The 13,550-nt window shown below is 38.7% G+C and overlaps 1 protein-coding gene across 7 annotated transcripts in view; it reads right to left on the reverse strand.

Annotated features, from left to right (window-relative positions):
- Nucleotides 1-13,550, reverse strand: part of LOC128705515 (uncharacterized) — a 246,038-nt gene that overhangs the window by 171,647 nt on the left and 60,841 nt on the right. For 6 of the 7 annotated variants that reach the window (XM_070092288.1, XM_053800705.2, XM_053800693.2 and 3 more), the window contains one exon: nt 11,711-11,818. In XM_070092288.1, coding sequence (XP_069948389.1) covers nt 11,711-11,818 — 108 coding nt within the window. Of the gene's footprint in view, nt 1-11,710; nt 11,819-12,117; nt 12,251-13,550 lie in introns of all 7 variants that reach the window. The other variant, XM_053800711.2, reaches the window with a different exon arrangement.

Below are 13,550 nucleotides of genomic sequence, written 5' to 3' on the forward strand. Positions count from 1 at the left end.
CTGCTGTAGCACTGACAGCTGCTGCTGCTGCTGCTGCACTGTCAGCTGCTGCTGCTGTAGCAATGTCAGCTGCTGCTGCTGCTGTACCACCGTCAGCTGCTGCTGCTGCTGTAGTACCGTCTGCTGCTGCTGTAGCACCGTTGTTGGTGTGGCTTATTGAGAATACCAAGAAACAATTAACCCCAGAGGGTTAGCCACCCAGGATAACCCAAAAAAGTCAGTGTCATCGAAGACTGTCTAACTTATTTCCATTGGGGTCCTTAATCTTGTCTCCCAGGATGCAACCCACACCAGTTGACTAACACTCAGGAGAACAGGAATAAATGCCTGGAACTAGTGCTCATATTGGTGAATTTAAAGCCAGCAAAGGATGGTTTGAGAGATTTAAGAATCGTAGTGGCATACACAGTGCGATGAGGCCTGTTCTGGAAGAAAATGCCGAACAGGACCTACAGTACTCAGGAGGAAAAGGCACTCCCAGGACACAGTGTCTCATCAGTCATTGCTGCATCTTCAATAAAGGTAAGTGTCATTTATTCTTCATTTAGTAGAGTAGTACATGCACAATATACATTGTGCATGTACTACTCTACTATTGTGCATGTATCCTTCTCTTTGTGTGTAGGAAAATGTATATTTCATGTGGTAAAAAATTTTTTTTCATACTTTTGGGTGTCTTGCACGGATTAATTTGATTTCCATTATTTCTTATGGGGAAAATTCATTCGCATAACGATAATTTTGCATAACAATGAGCTCTCAGGAACGGATTAATATCGTTATGCGGGGGTCCACTGTATACTCATAAATTCTAGCAGCTTCAAATCAAGCAGGAGAAAGCTGGTAGGCCCACATGTGAGAGAATGGGTCTGTGTGATCACTGTGCACCATATAAAAAAATCCTGCAGCATGCAGCGCATAATGAGAAAAAAAACTCCAACCATTTTTTTTTTAATTAAAATGCCGACTTTGTGGTCTATTTTCATATAGTATTTATGGTTGTATTCTCGTTTTCTTGGTTGTATTTCTCATTTTCCATTCTTTGACAGAATGGAAAACATATTATAGAAATAGAGGTGATTTTGACTGGTTTTACTATGAAAAGAACCTTGAAATGGAGCTCAAAGTAGGGGAAATGTTTGACTTTTGCCGATGTTCAAAAGTAAACAAATGACATCATTGTCCAATAAATGTCCAAGTAGCTATTCTAATATGCAGTCATGAATGGGTTGACATTATTTATACAATTATTACAATATTGCAGTAGTCTGCATAACAGTAAATCTTCTATTTTTTGTTTGAATAAAAATTCAAAACAGAAAGCAAGAGTAATATCAGAGGGGCCTGGAGACATGACTGATGAACAAAGGAAATGTTATTTTAGAGCCAGGAATGTCTGCATTGTTCATTCTGGACCCTATTTTGAAATTGTCATATTTTTTAATTTTCGTGAAATTGGCCAAATTGCAAATTTCTGACCACGTTATTGGGTAGTTGAAATTGGTAAATGGGCAGTTTCTTGTACTCAATCGATAGACAAAATGGAGTTCTAAAGAAATAGCTATGAGTTTGTTTGACTGGAACAATGGAAGTATCCGAAAATAGGGCTCAAAGTGGGCGAAATCACCGATTCGTAAATATTGCCGAGGTCGCTAGCTTCGCGAGAGCGCAATTCTGTCAGTTTTCCATCAAATTTCGTTCTTTTGGTGTCATTACATTCGGGAAAAGATTCTCTCTCATTTCGTAAGACTTTTTTTTTTTTTTTTTTTTTTTTGGGGGGGGGGGGGGGGGATTTTGCGACACCAGGAGACACCTCAGGATTTGGCGTTGCGACAGTCAAGTGGTTAAATGCTTTATTGCCTCTAAGAGGGCCATAAATGATCTCTGCCTGTTTCAGCTCTGACATTTCTCCTGCCCTGAATGGGGTCTTTAACACTAAATAACATTCCAATTGAGAGAATACAGTGGAACCTCTACTTACAAGTGCATCCACATGCGAGTTTTTCCAAATACAAGCAGTCGCTCGGTCGATTTTTTGCTTCCAGATGCGAGCAAAATTTCCAGATGCGAGTGGGCCTCAAGGGAGGCTCCTTGACGCTGGTGAGGGGTTCTTGCTCTAGGGAATTGGATCTCAGTTGTTTGTTGGACTATTTTATTGAAACTTGGGCAATGTATGATGGAAAGATGCTTCTTAACATACACCAAAAATGAAAGAAATCGGACCATAAATAACGGAGCTCACTTCTCAGCCACTAGCTTCTCCTTAGCGGTATATTTTTGTATGGTTTTTATGGTTGTATTCTCGTTTTTTTGGTCTCATATGATAGAATGGAAAATATACTACAGAAATAGAAATAATTTTGATTAGTTTCATGACGAAAAGTACCTTGAAATTGAGCTCAAAATAGCAGAAATGTTCGATTCTTTGGCTATGTTCAAAAGAAAACAAATGACATCACCGTCCAATACCTGTCCAACTGGCACTGCCCAACCTTCACATACTGGAAAGCTCTTCGACACACTAGCAAAAGTGAGAGCATACATCATGAGGTAGCAGGGGTAGACAACATGAAACAGCAGTGGCACACACGAAGCAACAGTGGCAGACATCATGAAGCAGAAGTGGCAGACATCATGAGGAAGCAGTGGCAGACACCATGAAGCCGTAGAGTTGATATTAGGGAAAATACTGAAGTATTTTGTCATGCCTGGAATTCCACTGGAACAAATTAATTCCATTTCAATTAATTTAAATGATGAAAATTTGAATCTGCAAACAAGCAAATCCAGATGCGAGCAAGGTCATGTAACAGATTAAACTTGTAAGTAGAGGTTCCACTGTACAAGTAATTTGAAGCACTATTTCCTTTTTTTTTATAGTTTTCATTATCTACACCCACAACTTCCTGGCTGTCGTGACACTTGCCTTATCGTTCTCCACTGTAAAACCCTGCTTGTCTTCCTGCAATTTTTCAGTGTCTTTTACCGAAGTGACTTTCACGCTTATTTTAGTGTCATCTGCAAATGATATAAAACTCTGATGGGTGCTTTTATCTATGTTTACTAAGAGGGTAAGAAACAGCAGAGGTGCCAGGACAGTGCCTTGAGGAACTGCGCGTTTTACCTCACTAATGCTGAATTTTGCTCTGTTTACTAATACAGTGGACCCTCGCCTAACGAATGCATAGCATAACATTAAATTCGGCAAGCGATACATTTTAACGTAAAAATTTTGCCTCGGCTAGAGCTAGAAAACTCGCCCAACGCGATTCGTTCCGTTCGAGACGCGTCCACTTGCTGCCTGAGTGTGCCTCACTTGTCCGGTGGGAGCCAGTATTTACAAGCCAGCCACTGCGGTCGCATCCAAACATACAATCGGAACATTTCATATTATCAGAGCGTTTTTAGTGATTGCACCTGCAAAATAAGTCACCATGGGCCCCAAGAAAGCTTCTAGTGCCAACCGTACAGCAAAAAGGGTGAGAATTACTATGGATATGAAGAAAGAGATAATTGCTAAGTATGAAAGTGGAGTGCGTGTCTCCGAGCTGGCCAGGTTGTACACAAAATCCCAATCAACCATCGCTACTATTATGGCCAAGAAAACGGCAGTCAAGGAAGCTGTTCTTGCCAAAGGTGCAACTTTGTTTTTGAAACAGAGATCGCAAGTGATAGAAGATGTTGAGAGACTGTTATTGGTGTGAATAAACAAAAAACAGATAGCAGGAGATAGCATTTCTCAAGCGATCATATGTGAAAAGGCTAGGAAGTTGCATGACGATTTAACCCTTTGAGGGTTTTCGTCGTACTAGTACGTCTTACGCGTAGGGGTTTTTGACGTACTAGTACTCATAAATTCTAGCGGCCTCAAATCTAGTGGGAGAAAGCTGGTAGGCCTTCATATGAAAGAATGGGTCTATGTGGTCAGTGTGCACAGTCTAAAAAAAATCCTGCAGCACACAGTGCATAATGAGAAAAAAAAAAACTTTGACCATTTTTTTTTAATAAATCAGCGACTTTGCAGTGTATTTTCGTATGGTATTTATTGTTGTATTCTAGTTTTCTTGGTCTCATTTTATAGAATGGAAGACATATTACAGAAATTGAGATGATTTTGACTGGTTTTACAAAGAAAGGTGCCTTGAAATTGAGCTCAAAGTAGCAGAAATGTTCGATTTTTACCAAACTTCAAAAGTAAACAAATCGTGCCAAGCGTGCAATACATGTCAACTGGTGAGTCTAATATTCTTTCACAAGTGCACCAATAATATTTATACCATTTTTTACACTAATGCAGTAGTCTGCATAACAGTAAATCTTATATTTTTTGTGAAAATAAAAATTCAAAGTGGAAAGCAAAAGAATATAAGAGGGGCCTTGAGACGTGACTAATGACTAGAGGAAATGTCATTTTAGTGCCAGGAATGTCTTTCTTGTTTATTCTGGACCCTATTCGGAAATTGGCATCTTTTGAAATTTGTGTGAAATTGGCAAAATTGCTAAATTCTGACCACTGTACTGGATAGTTGAATTTCATAAATGAGTGGTTTCTTGCACCCATTCGATAGAAAAAATGGAGTTCTAGCGTAATATTCATGTTTTTTGTCGACTAGTACAGTGAAATTGGCCGAAAATGGGGCTCAAAGTGGGCAAAATCGCTGATGCGTAAACATCGCCGAGACCGCTAACTTTGCGAGAGCATAATTCCGTAAGTTTTCTATCAAATTTCAAACTTTTGGTGTCTTTATGATCGGGAAAAGATTCTCTATCTTTTCATAAGAGAAAATAATTTTTTTTTTTTTAAATTTGGCCGACCCTGAGAACGAGTTTCGGAGAGGGCCTGTCGACCCTCAAAGGGTTAATTAGAAAAATGCCTGCAACTAGTGGTGATGTGAGTGAATTTAAGGCCAGCAAAGGTTGGTTTGAGAGATTTAAGAATCGTAGTGGCATACATAGTGTGATAAGGCATGGCGAGGCTGCCAGTTCGGACCAAAAAGCAGCTGAAAAATATGTGAAGGAATTCAAGGAGTACATAGACAGTGAAGAATTGAAACCTGAACAATTGTTTAATTGTGAGAAAACAGGCCTGTTTTGGAAGAAAATGCCAAGCAGGACCTACATTACTCAGGAGGACAAGGCACTCCCAGGACAAAAGCCTATGATAGACAAGCTTACTCTGTTGATGTGTGCTAATGCTAGTAGTGATTGCAAAGTGAAGCCTTTATCGGTGTATCACTCTGAAACTCCCCGAGTGTTCAGGAAAAACAATGTCCTCAAGGCTAATTTGTGTGTGATGTGGAGGGCAAACAGTAAGGCATGGGTCACTAGAGACCTTTTCTATGACTGGTTACACCATTCATTTGCCCCCAATGTGAAAAATTACCTCCTGGAAAACAAATTGGACCTTAAATGCCTCCTGGTATTAGACAATGCTCCTGGTCATCCTTCAGACGTGGCAGAGCGACTTTCTGGGGACATGAGCTTCATTAAGGTCAAGTTTTTGCTTCCTAATACCACTCCTCTCCTGCAGCCCATGGACCAGCAGGTCATTGCAAACTTCAAAAAACTCTACACAAAAGCTATGTTTCAAAGGTGCTTTGTAGTGACCACAGAAACTCAATTGACTCTAAGAGAGTTTTGGAGAGATCACTTTACCATCCCCAATTGTGTAAACATTATAGGTAAGGCTTGGGAGGAAGTGACTAAGAGGACCTTGAACTCTGCTTGGAAGAAACTGTGGCCAGAATGTGTAGACAAAAGAAATTTTGAAGGATTTGAGGCTAACCCTGAGAAGCCTATGCAAGTTGTGGAATCAATTGTGGCACTGGGGAAGTCCTTGGGGTTGGAGGTTAGTGGGGAGGATGTGGAAGAGTTGGTGGAGGAGGACAATGAAGAACTAACCACTGATGAGCTGCAAGATCATCTTCAACAGCAAGAGGCCAGACCTGAGGAAACTGCTCCAGAGGAGGGGATAGAGAAACTGAGGAAGTTGCCTACTTCAAAGATTAAGGAAATGTGTGCAATGTGGCTTAAAGTGCAAACCTTTTTTGATGAATATCACCCTCACACACCTATTGCAAGGCGTGCTGGTGACTATTACACTGACAATGTTGTGAAACACTTTAGGAATGTCATAAAGGAACGGGAGGTACAGGCCTCTATGGACAGATATGTTGTGCAACAGAGGTCCAGTGACTCTCAAGCTGGTCCTATTGGCATTAAAAGAAGAAGGGAAGTAACCCCGGAAAAGGACTTGACACCTCAAGTCCTAATGGAAAGGGATTCCCCTTCTAAACATTAACACCATCCATACTCTCCCCTCCTCCCTCCCATCAATCATCACCAGACCTTCAATAAAGGTAAGTGTCATGTAATTGTACATGTCTTCTTCAGTTTGTATTAAAATTAATATTTCATGTGGTAAAAAAAATTTTTTTTCATACTTTGGGGTGTCAGGATTAATTTGATTTCCATTATTTATGGGAAAAATTAATTCGGGTAACAATAATTTAGCCTAACATTGAGCTCTCAGGAAAGGATTAATATCGTTAGGCGAGGGTCCACTGTACTATATATGCTGTGTGTGTTAGAAACTTCCCTATTATGCCTATGGCCCTCATTTTGTGTGCAATTACCCCCATCCATGATAGCATTTGTCAAATACTTTTGCAAAATCTGTATTTATCACATCTGTAGTTTGGGTATCTTCCAATGCCTCCATAGTGGTTCAGCAGTTCTGACACACAGACTGTGCAGTTCTATAAAGGTTGTAATTTGTCATCTCATTACTTTTGAAGACTTTAATGATAAGGGATGTTAGGACTACTGGTCTGCAATTTTTGGCTAGCGCTCTATTTTTCCTTTAACCCTTTCAGGGTCGAGAGGCCCTCTCCTAAACTTGTTCTCAGGGTCGAAAATTTTTCGGAAAAAAAAAAAATTATTTTTTCTTGTGAAATGACAGATTCTTTTCCTGATCATAATGACACCAAAAGTATGAAATTTGATGGAAAACTTATGGAATTATGCTCTCGCAAAGTTAGCGGTCTCGACGATGTTTACGCATTGGCAATTTCGCCCACATTAAGCCCTATTTATGGCCAATTCCAGTGCCCTAGTCGACCAAAATCGTAACTATTTCGCTAGAACTCCATTTTTTCTATCAAATGAGTACAAGAAACCACCCATTTACCGATTTCAACTATCCAATAAAGTGGTCAGAAATTGGCAATTTTGCCAATTTCACACAAATTTCAAAAGATGCCAATTTCTAAATAGGGTCCAGATTAAACAAGATTGACATTCCTGGCACTAAAATAATTTTTTTCTGTTCATTAGTCACGTTCCCACGCCCTTCTTACATTTCTTTTGCTTTCCACTTTGAATTTTTATTCTCACAAAAAATAGAAGATTTACTGTTATGCAGATTACTGCATTAGTGTAGAAATGGTATAAATAATATCAGTGTTCTTGTGAAAGAATATTAGACTCACCAGTTGACGTGTATTGGACACGTGGCATAATTTGCTTACTTTTGAACTTTGGCAAAAATCGAACATTTCTGCTACTTTGAGCTCAATTTCAAGGTACTTTTCATTGTGAAAACAATCAAAATCATCTCAATTTCTGTAATATGTCTTCCATTCAATAAAATGAGACCAGGAAAACTAGAATATAACCATAAATACCATACGAAAATATAGTGCAAAGTCGCTGTTTTAAACCAAAACCACGGTCAGTTTTTTTTTTTTCCTCTCTTTGCGCACTGTGTGCTGCAGGATTTTTTTTTATACTGCACACACTGACCACATAGACCCATTCTTTCATATGTAGGCCTACCAGCTTTCTCTTGCTAGATTTGAAGACGCTACAATTTAAGCGTACTAGTACGTCAATAACCCTGGTGCGTAAGCCATACTAGTACGTCGGAAACCCTGAAAGGGTTAAGGCCTCTGGTATTTCACATAGATCTAAGCTCTTTCTCCAAAGAATTTTGAGGGCTCATGCTAGTGACACTCTGCACTTTTTTTATAAATAAGGAATTCCATGAAACTGGTCCAGATGCTGAGTGGGCATATTTTCAATTTCTTTTTCAAATTCCATGGGATTAGTACTAATGTCAGTTTATCAGTTTGCACAGCCTCCCGATGGGATGAAAAAGCTTCTGCATTCTCTACCTTGCTTTCATATATAGATTGGGTTGCTGAGCATCAACTTGCTGGTCTTTTAAAATTTTGCTCATTTCCTGTTCATCATCTGTGTATGAATCTCCTGTTATTAAGGGGTCAATTATTCTACAGGTAGTTCTTAGCTTTGATTTTGCATATGCACAGAAATATTTGGGGTTTCTTGCAATATCCTAGATGGCTTCTTGTTCCCTTTGTGCTTCTTCTGTTTGGTACAGATTGGCCATCACTTATCTGGCAATCAGTAATCCGGCACTAATTTGCTATCATAATTTCAAATTTCCAGGGTCGCCCCACCAACCTGCCGCTACTGTTTGGTGGCGCTACTTGCTGCATAAATCATTCTAATTTCTTTTTCTCCATCTATTGTTATAGCCTGCTCACTTTTAGCCCTAGCCAAGGTTCCAACAAATAAAAGAAATGCCTTTTGTCGTGTAAAGCACATACACCGTACATTGTCCATAATAGATAAGATGGCTTTGAAGCCACTGTCGGTCGCCTTGAGCTCAGCTCACTCAGATAAGCTGTGACAGGTAAATTTGGGCCTACATATGAGAGAATAGGTCTGTGTGGTAAGCGTACACTTTATAAAAAAAATATTGCAGCACACAGAGCATAACGAGAAAAAATGGTGACCATGCTTTTGGTGTAAAACTGCGACTTTTCGGTGCATTTTCGTATAGTTTGTATGATTGTATTCTCATTTTGTTTGGTCTCATTTGATAGAATGGAAGATATATTACAAAAATAGATATAATTCTGATTCGCTTCACACCAGAAAGTACCTTAACCCTTTTGGGGTTGCGGCCGTACTAGTACGGCTTATGCACCAGGGTTTTTGACGTACTAGTACGCATAAATTCTAGCGCCCTCAAATCTAGCAAGAGAAAGCTGGTAGGCCTACATATGAAAGAATGGGTCTATGTGGTCAGTGTGTGCAGTATAAAAAAAATCCTGCAGCACACAGTGCGTAGTGAGAAAAAAAAAACTTTGACCATGTTTTTGGTTTAAAACAGAGACTTTGCACTGTATTTTCGTATGGTATTTATGGTTGTATTCTAGTTTTCCTGGTCTTATTTTATAGAATGGAAGACATATTACAGAAACTGTAATGATTTTGATTGGTTTCACAATGAAAAGTACCTTGAAATTGAGCTCAAAGTAGTAGAAATGTTCGAGTTTTGCCGATGTCCAAGAGTAAACAAATGACGTTACTGTCCAATACGTGTCCAACTGGCCATTCTAATATGCAGTCATGAATGGGCTCACATTATTTATAAAATTATTACAATAACGCAGTAGTCTGCATAAAAGTAAATCTTCTGTTTTTTGCGTGAATAACAATTCAAAATGTGTAACATAAGAGGGGCCTGGAGACATGACTAATGAACAGACAAAATGCTATCTTAGTGCTAGGAATGTTTGCATTGTTTATTTTGGACCCTATTTTGAAATTGGCATCTCTTGAAATTTATGTGAAACTGGCCAAATTACCAACTTCTGACTACTCTATTGGGTAGCTAAAATAGGTAATTGGGCAGTTTCTTGTACTCAATAAACAGAACAGAAGAAATATTAACAAAATAGCTATGAATTTGGTAGACAAGTACTGGAACAATGGAATGGGACAAAAATAGGGCATAAAATGGGTGAAATCACCGATGTGTAAATACTGCCACTGGGTTAAGTATATTCTAACCTAATCACTCTGTAATCCGGCAAAATCACTAATCTGGCACCCTACAGGTCCCGATGATGCTGGATTAGTGATGGTCAACCTGTACAACACCAAGTTTTTGCTCTATCTCGATGATCTCTCTGCTAACATTACCTTTCCTTCCTTGTGACATTCACGTTATTAAGCAATCTGGTAACCCTTTTTTTTCCTGCTTCTGTATAATCTTCTATGCTCTCTGTGTCTGATCTTCTTTGTCTCCTCAATTGTACATATTTAATACAGACCTGGTATGCTTCTGTGTTCAGGTACTTGTGGGTTGGAATGGTATGTGTGTAGCCTATAGTGCAGCTGGGTGGGGAGGGGGTTGAGGCTGAGATCTGCATGTACAGCTTTGTGAGTTGTATGAAGGGGCTAGAAAGGATGTGTGGGTTGAATGTGGTGGTTGAGGACAAATGGAATTTATAGTCTGCTGTGGTGGGGAGGGCAGAGTTGAGTAAGATCAACCTAGCATGGGTCAGTAGGCCGACTGTAGTGCTCCTCTGTGTAAAGCCTACACTAATCATAGTGTGTGTGTGTTGGCTGAATATGGTGATAGTGGTAAAATGTTCATATTTCTCAATCAATTAGTTTTTCTTGACAATCAAAGACAAAAGTGCAGAAAATCTTTCATAGCCCACAACAAAAACTGTCATATCCCAGAACACAACTGACATCCCCCAATACACAAACTGTCATACCCTACACAGAAACTCTACCTAGCATGGAACAGTAGGTCCACCTCGCATGGAACAATAGGTCTACCTAACTCAAGAGATCGTGATCATTCTGTTTCTTATGTTTATGCCTCTCACTTCCTCCCTCTGGCTTTCGATTTCATTAGTTTCATTAACTATTCACCTTTTCACTCACTCTCACTTTACTTGCAATAAAACTTCCAGAAAAACAGGAAACAGAAAGCAGAAATGTTCGATTTTTACCAAAGTTCAAAAGTAAACAAATCATACTATGTGTCCAATACACATCAACTGGTGAGTCTAATATTCTTTCACAAGTGCGCTGATATTATTTATACCATTTCTACATTAATGCAGTAGTCTGCATAACAGTAAATCTTCTATTTTTTTGTAAGAATAAAAATTCAAAGTGGAAAGCAAAAGAATGTAAGAGGGGCGTGGGGACGTGACTAATGAACAGAGGAAATGTTATTTTAGTGCCAGGAATGTCTTTCTTGTTTATTCTAGACGCCATTCGGAAATTGGCATCTTTTGAAATTTGTGTGAAATTGGCAAAATTGCTAAATTCTGACAACTGTATTGGATAGTTGAAATCGGTAAATGGGTGGTTTCTTGTACTCATTCGATAGAAAAAATGGAGTTCTAGCAAAATAGTTATGATTTCTGTCGACAAGTACACTGGAATTGGCCGAAAATAGGGCTCAAATTGGGCAAAATCGCCGATGCGCAAAACATCATCGAGACCGCTAACTTCGCAAGAGCATAATTCCGTAAGTTTTCCATCAAATTTCATATTTTTGGTGTCATTATGATTGGGAAAAGATTCTCTATCTTTTCATAAGAAAAATGTTTTTTTTTTTTTTTAAACTTGGCCGACCCTGAGAACAAGTCTCTGAGAGGGCCTGTCGACCTTGAAAGGGTTAAAATATTTTTGTTCTTAGTTTATAATGAATGGTGAATATATTTATTGTAGGACGTCTGAATAACTGAAGAATAGGTGTAGTAATTGAAAACCGCTGTATTAGCGAAATGCTGTAAAGTGAAACACTGTAAAGCAAGGCCCTCCTGTATTTTAATTTTATGTAAAAAAACAAAAACTAACAGAAAATTCTTACCTTAACCTTAACGACTTTAACGACTTTGTGGACCTTGGCCTCGCAAAAGGCTCCCTTATACTTGGCAGATACCTCAGTTCCCACAGTCAGAAAGGGAGGATCCTCAGGCTGAAAAAAGAGGAAATTCTGTTTAAAATCAAATCATAATGTTAATCTGTCATTTGAGATATCTTAGATTTAGAATTTCAGATTTATAATTACTGAAGATTTAAGAAAATTTTAATTTTAAATCTTTATTGGCATGTGGTTGTCAAGTTTTACATCATTCTCCGTCTCAATGACGACTATCACGTTGTGGATGATGTATGAGCAAGTACAAAATAGTGCTGTTGAAATTCACCTTGTAAGACTGAGTGCAGATGTGCATATCCCGAAAGGAAAAGAAAAACACACATGAAGTTAAATACCTGTGGCAACCACATGTCAACGAGGGTGCAAGACCACACACAAGCTAATAGCTGTGGTCCTGCCCAGCAAGCTGCAAATTATGTTTGTGAAGGAATCGTGTTCTCCTTGCGATCATAACTGAGCTGAAGGTCACTGTGTCAAGAATTAATAGAAAATATTGAGTACAAAGTCAACTCCTAATTCTCAAGAGATAATGACCAAACTAAATAAAAATTACAACGCATTATTGTAATACTGTAAATGTGTACTATATACTGGCTTTTTATTTGCTAACTGAATAACAGGTAAAAAATGGACTATATACGTATATTGTTTTGAATATCTCCATGCAGTACTGAAAACTCTTGAACCCTTAAACTGTCCAAACATAGATCTACGTTGATGTGCGTAGCGCTCCAGATGTAGATCTACATCAGATTTTACATGCTTTCTTATGTAAAAAAAAAAAACATAGATCTACGATCAGAGCGCTACGCACATCAACATAGATCTACATTTGGTACTAAACATTTATAATTGGAATTTGAAAAATAGGCATCTCATCCCTAAATGCTTGGCCCCCACAATACAACATTTGCTAGAGCATACCTGTGACCCCACATACCTGTGATCCCACATTTCTGTGCCCCCCACATACCTGTGACCCCATATCCCTGTAACCTGCTACAAGAGTTCTAGCATGCTCACAGCCAGGCAGTCTTGTTCACCACCTCTTCAACCTGACTATTCAAAGTTTATTCTCTATAAATCCGGATTACAATGCTGAGTTTACAGAATTTGGTTATTGTATTGTTTACATGTAGTAAAATAATAATTACAGAGTGTACCACTAGAACACCTAGCATGGCTAGGCATTTCGGGCAGACTTAAATTAAATCTTAAGTTTAAAATATTACAAAATTATGAGGTAAGTTGGTATTATGGCTGTGACTAAATACTAGTTTGTGAGTTTAGCAATGTGAATGCTTTTGTTTTGGCACTATACATAGTTTCAGTATTGGAGTATAACAGGCCAACTTATGACTAGTTAAGATTCATTATTTTGAGATTGAGATTGATATTTCTGTTTATGGTCAAATGGGTGAGTGAGTGTAAGTGTTGACCACCAGGTGGTATTCGTGTAATTAGTTGACAGGGTGTATCAGGGAGATAAGATGTTTTCTGATGGTAGTTTTGAAGTTGATGAATGTGTCTGCAGTTTTAGAATTTTCAGGTAGGGTGTTCCGGATTTTAGGGCCTTTGACATATATTGAATTTTTGTAAAGGTTTAGTCGGACACGGGGAATGTCATAGAGATGTTTGTGTCTGGTATTGTGCCTGTGGGTTCTGTCGCAACTATCAAGAAAGCATTTTAGGTCAAGGTTAATATTGGAATTTAAGGTCCTGTAGATGTAGATTGCACAGTAGTAAGTGTGGATGTACTGAACAGGAA

Source organism: Cherax quadricarinatus, chromosome 3 (genome assembly GCF_038502225.1).
Source record: "Cherax quadricarinatus isolate ZL_2023a chromosome 3, ASM3850222v1, whole genome shotgun sequence".
Lineage (NCBI taxonomy): Eukaryota > Metazoa > Arthropoda > Malacostraca > Decapoda > Parastacidae > Cherax > Cherax quadricarinatus.